Consider the following 13,615-nt stretch of genomic DNA (forward strand, 5'->3'; position numbering starts at 1 on the left):
ACCCAGAATCTCCCAGAGATCTGGGAGTTGAAGTCCACACATCTTAAAGTTGCCAAGTTTGAAATACACTGATCTAAGCCATGACATAAACTATTCTAGTACCCTCCAGATAGCTTGGACCAACCTCCATAATTCAGTGCTGCCAGGAAGTGATCAGAATTGTAGCCTAACATACTGTCCCTGGAGGCACCAGTTTGAGGAAAAACAAAAAGGTTTCTGCTTACTAAACACACATCATTTCCAAACTTTACCCCTCACAGCCAGAAAGTAATCAAACTTAAAGAAAGTGAACCATGTTTCAAAAACACAGTTCTTCATTTACATGTATAATCACCTCTATAATAATGGCATTTATTTTAAGTCAAATGAATAATTCCTTTTCTTTCCATGTTTGATGCAGTGTTATATATTCCAAAACTGAGCAGACACCTGGATAGGATCAATTTTCTACATCCTGCCATTAAAAAGATGACTAACGTAAAGCAGTTTGTATAGTAAAAGGGCATGGAAAGAGACAAGAAATGCACTTTCACTAATTCCTCACTAGATCCTAATACAAAACATGACTTGTATAACCCACTCATCAATTAAATGATCTTTATAGCAGAAGGAACATATTTTCTTGAACTAAAATCAAGATTGGCTGAATTCTTTTTCTGCCCACACACACACACACAAACAAGCGTCAGCATCTCTTTGTGACATCATACTCTTCAAAACCTTAAATAATTCTACTATACTGATTATGCTATCAATTGGCAGAAAACTATATACAATAATTAATATTAAAGTAAAATAGCACTGCAATGTTCTTTCCAATGTTATTTGACATTTGCATTCCCTAAACAAAATCTGATTAATGCCTCCCATGAAATTATACACTTTGATATATTTTCCACCCACCCATAAATAATTCCATAGATGCAAATCAGTTTTTGAAGTTCAGAATGGAATGGGGCAAGAGCCATCAGAAAGCAGTGGCAAGCAGGCCTCCTAACTGCTCAGAAAAAGTGCTTTCAGTGCCAGAGAATATCGCCTGATATGCTTTGGCCACCAGTGTAAAGAAACCTCTTAGTGAGGTGTATCTAAAGGCTCAATGATTTTTTCTTTTGGCCAGCATTGAATGGAATAGGCCATTGGAGATCATGCAATAAGTTAACTGGAAACTTAAGGCCAGCTCGAGAATTGAGAAGCCTTAGACAAAATGACTTCTCATGGGAGTCCTCCATTCTGTTTGGGCTTTCCTATGCTTTGATAAGTGTAACTTTTATTTCTTTATTTCCCACAATGCCCACAGTTAATGCTACATTGGGGCACTGACGTTAAAATAGTATCTAAATCTAGTTGGCCAACAGCATTCAAACATTAGCATGGATTTCCCCACCTTGATGGAGATCAAAGTCAGGCATCAACAATGGCTCATATTTGCTCTGTAGACTTCCTTTGAATCTGAGACAGATATTAGGATTCCAACAAAAAAACAATGTAGATTCTGTATTTTTGGATTCTGTCTAATTCTGGCTAATCACATTAACACTGAGGAAAAGGGTTTATGAATCTGCTATAAATAATTAGATAGCCCTTAGATAGTAAAAAACTCATCATGACAACTTAACTATATGGTTCCAATAACAGCAACAACAAAAATAGCAAAATGCTAAAAAAGAAGGAAGGAAGGAAGGAAGGAAGGAAGGAAGGAAGGAAGGAAGGAAGGAAGGAAATTAATTAATTAATTTCTGGGTGAATTGAAACCAGTCCATAAACAAATACTTAAACCAATTAAAGCTGCTAAGAAAAACCAAGTATATGTTGCTGAGAATATTATTACTAATACAACCCATTGAATACTGTATATTACAGGGTATTTCCACCAGCCTCACCTCAATAAGTCTGTGCACGTGCTCTGTAAGTATTGCAGCATATTCTTTTATTTCTTTTTCTCGTCCATTTTTTGCAGCTTCGGTGAGCACTAGAAGTGGCACAGTTGTGTCCATGAAGGAGTCTGAGATATGATCCATTATTGCTTTGCGAAGCTGGAAAAAGAAAGCCATCATCAATAAAAACCGTTTTTACATAGTTGTTTAGCATTAGCCTTTCAACTAAGTGCAATCTAAAACCTACAAATGAGTAGTCTCATCTTCAACACCATGAAGCAAATTATCGTCAAACGGTTTTAGGTCAGGGATGGGCACCCCTCAGACCTCTCCTCTATGCCCCGCAGAGAGTCATCTGAAAAATGAAGTCCACTATATTTCTTCCTTTTGATCAGTTATCATCCAATCTGTAGCACATTCACACAGAACGATCCTCTTATTAGTATATGCTGCTTAACTGTTTTTCAATCGCTGCAGTCAAGAACAGTTTAAAGTAATCAGAAATTTATTAGGTGGAAAAGATTAGTCTGATATCCAAACTAGAACTCCTGATAGCCTCTCCTCTGATATGCCCGGGTTGGAAGTTGGTTAACGGATTCAGATTTGTTAGTGTAACAAGAAATCAGGGTCCAGATTTGGTCATATGTGAATCTTTTCTTCCCAAAATGTTTCTGGAGGAAAACTTGATTTTCCTGAACATAAAAAAAACAAAAAAAAATCTCCATTTTGTTTTGCCATTTTGGCCAGGTAGCATCTCTTCTGAGTATGGCCATCAGGTAAGAAATTCACCTTAACCCAGAGAAGAGAATCAGAGAAGCCATAAGGGAATAGCCATCAAGGGAAATGTGGAGATAGATGAAAATCAGGAATAGATAGATAAACACACACACACACACACACAGATCTTTTTAGTACTAATTTGTATCCTTATTACTAATTTGTTCTATTTGTATTGTGCTTGTATCAGTATGTGTATTCATGCCAGGAAGATGACTGAGTGAAGTCCTAAAGGATGACATTTCCCTTTTCTTTTTTCTTTGTCTTCAGTTATTCATTGGCTCCCAAACCTTCATCTACATAATACAGCATTTTCTTTTGATATCTATAGTCTCATTCTGAAAATGGAATTTAGCCTGCCACCCATCCTGTCCACTCTGTTACCTACAGAAGGACAAGAAGAAAGTCCCACTTGCCTCCTATGAAATAAAGGTGCAGAGGAAATTTCTCTGTAAAAAAATGATGGTGGCAGTGATCAGACATAGCTTTCCTCCAGATTATGGGAGGTTGCCCAGAGCAACCTGGGCAGGAAAGACTTAGGGACCTCACTTGAGGGAGCCAGAAGGGCCAACCCATCACATTCCTGTTTACGCATGTGCCCCATTCCACCCATGACCTCCTGTAGACACTGATAAATGGGAACAATGTATGCTGTTTATTAGAGATACAGCAGAATTATCAGCAGTTTTGGCTGAGCATTTTGTTCAAATCTGATAGTTGAGTTTCTCCATCACTACTTATGCACATGTACTCATGGACACAGTATTGGGCAAATCACTATTTGATGCCAGGCCAGACTGAAACCACATCCCAGCACACTCAAACAATTCCCTGATTACTTAATTCTTGAGAATGGAAACCAACCCCAACAGGAAGGTCTTGCTATTTGGAGATTGCTTCCTATGAAAGCTGCTGGAAAGAAAGCAAGTCAATGCAGCAATGGGAGTCATGCAAATCATCTCTGGTATGTTTTGATGCTGCTATGTAGCATCCAACCTATGGAAACAGTTGCAAGCAGTCTCCATGGGGGTAATTGCATCAGGAAAAGCAACCTTTAAAATAAAGTTATTAATGCAATTGAGTTAAATTATTCACCACAAAATATTTATTTCCTGCTTCTTAGCAGCAGATATGAAAATGTTAATGCAGTAAAAGGCAACAACAACAACAACAAAAAAACATGCTTTCAAAATGATGTCAGTGAGAATACATACTCCCAAAGGATATTCCCTGGGTCAGAATGCATCTTCAATTTCCTGCGTGTAGCAAAAACACATATTTGGCAAAAGCGTAAATGCTTTCTAGAAGCCAGGATGGTCAGACAGAGTATATTGCTGGTGCTTAAGCAGTCTTAGGCTCTGTGCTAAATGATTCTGCTCTCCTCTTTAATATACTGTATTCTATTTTATTTACTTCCAAGGCTAGCCAATTGTATTTCTCTCCCACCACCAAATTTGTTCATTTGCTGAGCAGAATTTTGGACTTCTGCTCTAAACATCTTGTTTGCTTGTTCTGTGATAGTTTGTGATCAATGGCAGGAAGCTGCAGTCTTACAGCTTCAAAGTCACCATGATTTTCTTGTAGACATGTGAATGCAACAAAGGTCTTGTTCTTTGCAAGGCAAATTTCTAGTGGTTATTCTGTCAGAGGAAAAAAAATCAAATCTTAGCATCTTTAAAAGACCCCAAAGCACTAGCAAATTGTTAGCAAATTCATTCCAAAAATAAATAATGAATTATTATCAAGTGTTGCATGCAGGAATGATAGAGTATAAATTCCTTCTGGAGAAAAACCTCTACAGAGAGAAGGTTAATTTTGTGGGGCCAAGTTAGATGGCAACACCTAGCCAGCTTTGGCCAAGCTGACAAGGCAACCAGAGTCAGACCTGGCTAAAAGCCAGGATCTGATGGGAGATCACCACATACCATAGGCCTGTAGGCCAGACTGCAGAAATAATCACAAACTGCTTCCATGTTGTTGCGAAGAAAACTACATGGCTGTCTCCATGAAGTCACAAGGAGTCAAGCTTAACTCGAAGAAGATCCTATTTTTTAAATTAATAGAGGGGGAAAATAGGCAATAGAAACAATGGGGGGGGGAGGGAAAGCAGTGCTACCACCTTGAAAGAATTGCACCCACAAGGAATAGTCGCCTACAAGAGTTGGACTGATCAGAATTGCACTGTTTGTTGACCCCCCCAGTCTTTGTAAACATGGGGGGCTGCTTGATCTCCGAGTCGTGGTTTCTTATAAGACTTTTTTCTGCTGGTTTTTACTGCACATTAATTCATTATATTTGCTATCTGTGATGGAAAGGCAGGGAATCAACTTCTATATGTATAATTTATATACGAAAAAGTGTTATATAAGTGTTATGTAATGCACCAGTAGAAGAAAAGATTTAATATAGAAAATAAAAAGCAAGAAGTCCAACAAACTGCCAGTACTGAAATACTTTCATATAGGAATTAAACAAATCAGAGGAAAATGTAGATGCCAATACAGAAGAGATCTCCTCCCACAATCTACCAGTCAAGCATCTGACAGAGATTGTATATGTGACAGAGCTTCCCATATGAACTGATCAGGTGACCATTATTTAAATACCTTGGTCTTAAACATTTAGGACTTTAAAAGTAGTGGCAGCAATTAAAATTGTCACTGTTGGGGAGAATTTCTGTGATAAAAATATATGTTTTGCCAAGAATGATGTTTTTGTTTCAGACAATACCTGTTTTGACAACTGATGCTGCATTTAAACAATGGCAAAAAGACATATCTAAATTTATATGGCTAAGGAAAAAAACACAACTTAAATATAAAGTGTTGCAAGATGCAAAGGAAAGAGGAGGATTGGGGTTACCTGATTTAAAATTGTATTTCACTACTCGTGGATTGTCCTGGATGAAAGAATGGATGTTGCTGAGAAACAAGAGACTTTTACAGTTAGAAGATCACAACCTGAGGTTTGGATGCCATGGATATTTATGGGACAATAAAGTTAAAATTAATGTGGGCTTTAAAAATCATTTTATTAAGACATGCCATTTGGGGAATATGGAATAGATACAAACCCAGATTGTGCCCGAAAACATCTTTATGGATCTCAGCTCAAGAAGTATTTTATAGAAGAGAAATGTCAGATAAAGATAAATGGTTGCCATACCGGCACTTCCTGAAAAACTATCAAGGGGAATTTAAAATCAAATCAAAAGAACAATTACTAGCAGAAGGATATAGTTGTCAATGGTTTTCCCATTTAAAGTTACCTGAAAGATTTAAAATGGATAAAAAGACTTACAGTATGGAGTAAAGTAAGTCAGAATTTGAAATACAATTGGATACTGATGATGAACATGCAATTGCTAAAATGTACAAACTTTTGCTGAAATTGGAAACAAAGGAAGAACAGGTTGAAGAATATATGATAAAGAAGGCTAAGGATTTTTGTTATAATATACAGATGGAGCAATGGGAAAATGTGTGGTTAAAAGTGTTGAAATTTACATTGTGTTATGATCTCAAAGAGATTTTTTATAAAATGATGTATAATTGGTACATGATGCCAGAGGAATTATCTAGAATGTATAAAAGCACTTCAAATGTATGTTGGAAATGTGAACAGCATGAAGGGACATTTTATCATGCTTGGTGAACATGTAAAAAAGCTAAAAAAAAAATTGGATTCAAATACCTACTTTGATACAGAGGATTTTAAAGATCGATATTCAGCTGAAGCCAAAACTTTTCCTTTTAGGATTAATGGACAAACAGAAAAAAGCCATGGAAGATTATTTCAATATATGATGACTGTGGTAAGACTACTATATGCACAGAGATGGACAGATTTAACACTATCCACTATGGAGGAATGGTTGGTAAAGCTGACAGATTTTGCTGAAATGGATAAATTGACTTCTTTGATTAGGAAAAAAAAAAAACACCATCTACATGTATTAATGACTGGAAGCCTCTTTGAAAAAAAAATGAACTTGTGATCATGGTTTTGATGATTTGACAAGATAGATTATAGAAAGAAGAGTAATATGATGCAATGTTAGAGAGAGAGAGATTAAAATATATTTGTACTTATAACTGCTGTGAAGAATACTGGAAGCCACTTCTTTATATATTTTTTCTTTCTTTTCTATTTTTCCTTAACATTTTTTCTTTTCTTGCACTTTTTACTTTTTCTTTGATTTATTTCTTTCTTTTTTCTCCCTTACTTTGTATTAGTTTATATTAATTTTTATCTTCTTGTTTAAAAGCTTTAAAAGCTAATTTTAAAAAAAATTAAAAAGGACTTTAAGAGTGATCACCTAACACATGATTAAAATCTAGCTGCAGCATTTGGATGCAACCCAATCTTGCACAAACTTGCCTCCTCATGTGGCAGGACATGTGGCAAGTCCTTGCCTCCTCATGTGGCAGGACTTTCCTCTTCCTCTCCTGCCCCTTTTAGTCCTCACAATTCCCCAGGTCTGAACAACAAAGTCCCTGACCTCCTGGAGAAGACACAGGGAGAACCAGGGGAAAGGGAAGTCATCTCCTGGTGCCATGCTAGGATGCTCCCATGCTGATGGAAGCAGGTCCGTCAGCAGAGCACCCAGCTTGATTCCATCATCTGTGGGTGCTGCAACTAAGGGTGTCTCTCACGCATAGGATCTTGCTGTACGGATGCTCACTATGAGATGCTAATAAATCATATTATCATATTACATGTAGAACCACAGCTTTTTCCAATCTACTTCAGCTGACTCAAGAAAATTAATTCTTCAAGAGCTTTCAAGGGTTCTAATATAAAAAGAGTTACAAAGCATTTTAAAGAACAATAATACATACTTTCCATTCTTTCAAATGAAATATTATTGTGCAGCATATTATAATGACCGATTTTCCAATTCATATTTAAGAATAAAAAACCAAGTAATAATAATTAATACCTGGTGATTACACTTTGTTCTTAGTCAATCTGCAGAAATGGTATCTGGATTTTTAGCTCTTTTGCCCAAATATCACTGTTCTTTTCCAATATTGTGTGTAGTTGTTTAATATCCTCATCAAGGGAGTTAATTCTATCCTAACTGCCTGCATAAATCTAACACACTTTGTCCCTGGGGAGATTACCTGTCTGCGGAGATCTCTTGTTTTCTTGCACATATTATCTATTGCTGTATTCAAGGCATTGCCCCGTTCCTTCTTGTCAGCCTAGAAGAAAAAAAGAAAAGCTCATTTGGAACACATATAAAATTCGGAAGTTTAACATGTTTGATACAGCCTTTGAGCTCTTTTAAAGCTAGAAGTATCAATTATGCTTTAGAATAGTTTGAACAACCTGACTACGTTTCTGATTTCAAAGATGCCTGATGAAATCCAAAAAAATATATACTGTCTATTTCTTTAACCCCACGAACTACTCTCTATATTAACAGAGGTGGAAGATAATACAATACAAGTTGCATAATATGTAAAGCATGTTAATTTATAGCTGGCTTTCATGTCATATACAGACAGTGCTCCATGTACAAGCATTATGCAACCTCTTGTACATTGGAACTAAATTTATAGTCTTCTCATATTTCTTTCCCTGTCTTCTTCCCATGTTTCTGTTGCATATTGAGCATATTCCAGAGGTCTGCTATTATTTTGGCAGGAAGACCACATTGCAATCTTTTGTGTACACACACACACACACACACACAAAGTAAAAAAAGAAAAAGAAAATGAAATGAAAAATCTAAGCTTCTATAGAATCTAGATTACAATGAGGCCTTCAATATGAAGAAATATTGAATAAGAAGAAAAGGTCTGAAGAATGAGAACATGAAATAAGCTTTCATTAAAGTACTATAAATGGAGCAGCTTAACTATAGTCATAAACAGAGACTGTGTTGCTGACTTTTTACAAACTCATTGACTGGGATGTCTACAGAACTGCAGAATCACTTTATAGATAACCTCAATACTGCAAGATAGCCCAAATATATACCTATCTCTGTATGAAGTGGCTTTGCTGAAACTAGTTTAAGAGGAACAGCAGACTGGAGAAGACATCTAAATGAGGACTAACACAAAGTGCTTCAGTGATGCTGGGAAAGTCAAGCAGCTAACAGAGGTTGCCCTTGGAAGGCACCTCTAACAGATCACCAGCAAAGCTCTGCTTAGATGCTAGATTGAGCAGAAAAGGTATTTGGCTCACTTTCACTTAACCAAAAGTATTAGATTTACCACTGTTTGGTCCTAATGATTTGAATTTATAGAGGGAATTTATCCTTTACTATTTAATTTAATGAAAGGAAAGGAAATTTTATCTGGCTCTTTTATGGTTTTCACTTCTGTACCCGATTACATGGTCTAGTAAATTTCCAAGATGTGTCAGTATGTGAATCAGTTTGAGCGCATTAGTGCTATATAGGGTGAAAGTGTCCATAAGGGAAAGCCATGTGGAAGCAGTGGTGCCTCATGCCTTATCTGAGTTTCTAAAGGAATGATCACATGGTGAATCCTTTAAACCAGCATTCCTCAATCAGGTGCTCTTCAGATACGGAAGATTTTAACTTTCCAAAGGACATGTTAGGTGAGAATGATGGGTTCTGGAGGGCATAAATTTGGGGAAAGCAGCATTAAAAGATCAGAGTAATCATATGCTTCCCCTAAGGCATGCACACATCGACACACTCAAAGGAATGGTGCTAAATAAAGGGAACAATATAGTCAAAGGAAGAAGTCACTTGTCATGAAAAAGGAGAAGTAACTGATAATGAACAATGACATAAGCTGTCAATTCCTGTGGCTAATCACTCTTGTTCATTCAGATGTACGCTGCAGTCTGAAATCTTCATTTGCTGGCCTTAAAACTTAATTTTCCTCAGCAATTCAATAAGGACTTCCATTTCAAAAGTTTAATCAGTCCTGGAATTTTACAAGGATTAATGCAACTTCTTTCAATTCCATGGTCTACATAAAATCATAACTAGCCCATTCAAATGAAAAAAAAAAAATCACAAATACTGTAAATGAGCTGGCAAGTACTCCCATGTGCTTTGTCTATGCATCCTATATGCAACTGAATGCTGTGCTCACATCTGAGACATCAATTCCTTCCATACTTTAACAATTAATATTCAATTAATTCAATTCAATTCAATTTCCGTACGTCCTCCTCAAAAGCAGCTGAATCTATATCTCCATACTCCTTTCTCTTCAGGTTGACTGACAACATTCTTTTTTCTTAGTACAGACATTAGCGATTAGTAATCTTCTTCTTCATCCTAGCGTTTTCTCACAGGTTCAGGGTTCGCTTTTCAGATCAATTAACGCCATTTCATGCAATCGAACGCAGCAACCATGTCCAACTGGATGATTTTCATGTTCACGTTTTATTTTTTATATATTTATTTATATATCAAATTTGTCACTGCCCATCTCATTAAAAAGCAACTCTGGGCAGTTTACAGAAGAAATAAAATCAATTAAAATACAATATAAAACAACCTTAAATAAGAATAAATAAATTCCAAGGAATGATAAAATTGGTGAACAGCTTGCGGAGTGTCATCGGGGTGCCAGCCACCTCCAGGATTGATTACAACTCTTGTCGCCCCATGCAAGCTGACAGAGCCAGGTCTTAAGTCCTTTCTGGAAAGCCAGAAGAGTAGGGGCCTGCCACACCTCTGTGGGGAAAATATTCCAAAGGGTGGGGGCAATGGCAGAGAAGGGTCTCCTCCTGGGCCCCGCCAGCTGACATTCTCTCACTGACAGGGTCCACGATGTGCCATTTTTGCCTGACTGGGTGGGACAGGTTGATGTGTTGGGGGCGAGACAGTCCCTCAGGTAACCTGGACCCATGCCATGTCCACATTAATTGTGTCCTGCCACCTTCGCTTTGGTCTTTCGTGTGGGCTTTTGCCATCTGTGTTAAAGTGGTAGGCGGTGCAAGCGATGATGTGGGGTGCTGCTTGCAGAATGTGGCCATACTATTGTAGGTGTTTCTCCCACACTTTCTCAGTTATTGGTGCCACACCCATCTGCTCCCGAACTGTATCACTGCTGATGTGGTCGAGAAGGGAAACACCTAATGACCAATGGAGCATGCACATCTCCATGGCATGTAAAGGGCGCTTAAGGCTTTTGGTGGTTGGCAGCACTCAGCACCATACAGTGCTACTGGGAGGACCATCATTCTGTACACTTTCAATTTTAGGTGAATTGGCATGCACCTATCACAGAGCACTCCAGTGATCTCCTTCCACCACAATCATGTTGTGTTCACCCTTGCGCACACTTCCTCATTAATGCCACCATCATTGTGAAGATGGGATCCTAAATAACAGAAGGAGTTTGTCTTCATTAGATTTTTGCCACTGACCTGGATGGTGGTGGCGCTCAGGCTAGTCTTTAGATACTCAGTCTTCGTGATATTGAGGTGCAAACCAAATTGGCTAAGATGGTTGTTTCATGTCTGGTCACAGCACTGCAGTTCTTCCATGGTGGTAGCTACGAGCTCGACATTTAATTACTAATTAGCAATTAGTAATATTTCAGAGGGAAAAAAAGCAGAGGCTTTCTTCACTGGCCTTAAGGTTTCCCTCTAGGACACTGTTCCCCTGTTCATTCTCAGAAATAAGCAACAGTTCTTTTATGTTCAGTTTTTCATTACAACACCAGCCTATTCTTTACCTATCTTGCAGCCCTACTGAGATATCTCTATCATATAAGGACGGAATCAGGGAAGGTAGAGAGTATAGGCCATTCCCGCTTGCTCTTGGAATATGGAAATCTCTTCTAAACCTATTTTTTTAAGTATAAAATTCTTGCTAAAATATATTACAAGCACATTATATTTTGTTGATTGTTTATGCCCATCCTAGGAGCCAATTTAACTTAAAATAATGTCTTGAGAAAAATGTATGCCAAGAATTATAGCATTTACCACACAAAATTCAGTGAAGCAGCATTTTATACCATCAACTTGCTCTATCAGTGTTAAGATCTCATGTGACAACCAGGTTACTTTTTAATGTTTGGTATTTCTTGCTTTTCATCAGCAGTTCTGGAGCTGCCCAGTAAGAGTATGTAAGAGTCTCCAAACCTAGCATATGTTCTTAATTTTTGTTTCTTTAGTACATTAAAAATCAGCAGTATGAAACTAAACCTAGAAAACAAAAATTGCTGTGTAGGCAGCCTGTGCTAATGCTTTGCACTTCCAGGCTGGGTTCTTCTACATCATCCTTTTACCACTTGCTCTTGGCAGTCAAAATGGGTCCCTAATGAGACAACCAGCTTTGCTTAAACATTTCTAAAACACCGTGAAAGATGAATGCGCATACTGAGAAATGGGACTTCATTTTTCTTTCTTTTCTATATTAAAGAAACATACACATTAATTGGACAGCCAAAATCATTAAGAGAGCCAAAACAGCACATAAAAGACCCTTCTAGTCTAGATATATATATATGCATTCTTTTAAACAATTATTTGTTTCACTGAGTTTTCATAACAAGTAGTACAGAACATGGCAAAAATGGCTTCATCTTTCCATAGAAAAACAATAACTATAATTAGTTGCTCTCAATTGCTCAACTTTAATTGACATGTATGTTTATTTTTGTCCCACTGTTGACTCTGGGAATTCTGAATGGTTTCTGAAATGCTTCAGAACATCAAACAGTTATTTATTGGAGGCAGAAAGAGAGGGAAAGTATTTATCACAAGGCATTATGTCTCTCGTACCATTGCCAACATTTTTGCGGGGGAGAAAAGGGTTCTCTCCAATTATTGTGTGACGTGACCATTTAATGTCTTTCAGAGATTATTCAAATGTTTCAAGCAACAAATAAAATAAATTCCTAAGAATCATGATGCACAGAAGAAATTGTGTAAATAATACTTATGGGAGATATAGGCCCTTTCCCCAGTTATGACTTATCGTGTGTTGGAGCATCACTCAACCATCACTCAACCATCACTGAGGCAATGTAAAATATGTCCTTGTCCAGGCACACATTGGGTAGATAATTCTCAGTGCTGTAAGTCACTAGTGGAAATCCTGCCTTAAAAGAGAAAATAATATTTAATTTACTTGTAGACTATTTGAAGGGCCAGTAAGCTGTATGGTCCTCTAATCTACAAATACCTAATAACACACAACTAGCCTATGAAAATACAGAGATAAATAAATGTAACTAAAACTGTAAAAGAAACCCATGTGTATAAATTAAAGGGTCAGGACGCATCCCCAAATTTGTCTTAGAAGGAACTGTCTCTCTCTGTAATAGAAACAATTGGACCACATCAATAGTCATTTACTATTCAAACAGAGCTATTTTATTTGGGGGAAGCTGTCCCCAAATTGCAGTAGGATTTGTTTCTATGATAAGCTACCTTACAAAGGTTTCAGAATTACATATTATGGAAATGCAGATAAGAGAAACAGGTGACATAAAGGAGAAAAGACTTTAAAAGAATAATAGAGCTTGTACCACAGCATGTCCACAGCAAATATGGGATACAGACACAAATCCAGGGATGGCACTGGATTATTCTATATATTTGTCAGTAAATATATAGAATTTTCCTGCAGTAAATTTTCCTGCAGTAAATTTCTCCATTAAATATGGAGCCTTCTAATCCAATGGGGATTTACTTACTTAAGTATAGGTGCCCTTCATTTATTTATTTGTTTATTTAAAGAACTTATATGGCCACCTATCTCACCTAACATCCTAGGTGGCTCACAACAACTGATAAAATAGGAGTAAAAACAAACCATCCTTCCCACCAGACACCACACCAATTAGCCTCCTGACTCAACTCTCATCCTAGCCTAATGCTAGGTCTTCATGGCCTTCTGGGAGGCTAAGAAGGTAGGTATCCCTCAAATTACAGGTGGAACGCTAACCCAAAAAGTTGGGGTAGTGACAGAGATGGCGTGTCTCCAAGAACGCATTAGATGACAACATTTA

General features: G+C 37.3%; 1 protein-coding gene across 4 annotated transcripts in view; it reads right to left on the bottom strand.

Moving 5' to 3' along the window:
- CTNNA3 (catenin alpha 3) overlaps positions 1-13,615 on the bottom strand; it is a 703,663-nt gene that overhangs the window by 328,402 nt on the left and 361,646 nt on the right. For all 4 annotated transcript variants that reach the window (XM_088144299.1, XM_088144300.1, XM_088144298.1 and 1 more), the window contains 2 exons: positions 7,778-7,858; positions 1,881-2,033 (listed from right to left, as the gene is read on the bottom strand). In XM_088144299.1, coding sequence (XP_088000425.1) covers positions 1,881-2,033; positions 7,778-7,858 — 234 coding nt within the window. The remainder of the gene's footprint in view (positions 1-1,880; positions 2,034-7,777; positions 7,859-13,615) is intronic.

The sequence above is a fragment of the Python bivittatus genome, unplaced genomic scaffold (assembly GCF_059951505.1).
Source record: "Python bivittatus isolate LINGU-HERP-01145 unplaced genomic scaffold, Pbiv_v1 ctg000400_np1212, whole genome shotgun sequence".
NCBI lineage: Eukaryota > Metazoa > Chordata > Lepidosauria > Squamata > Pythonidae > Python > Python bivittatus.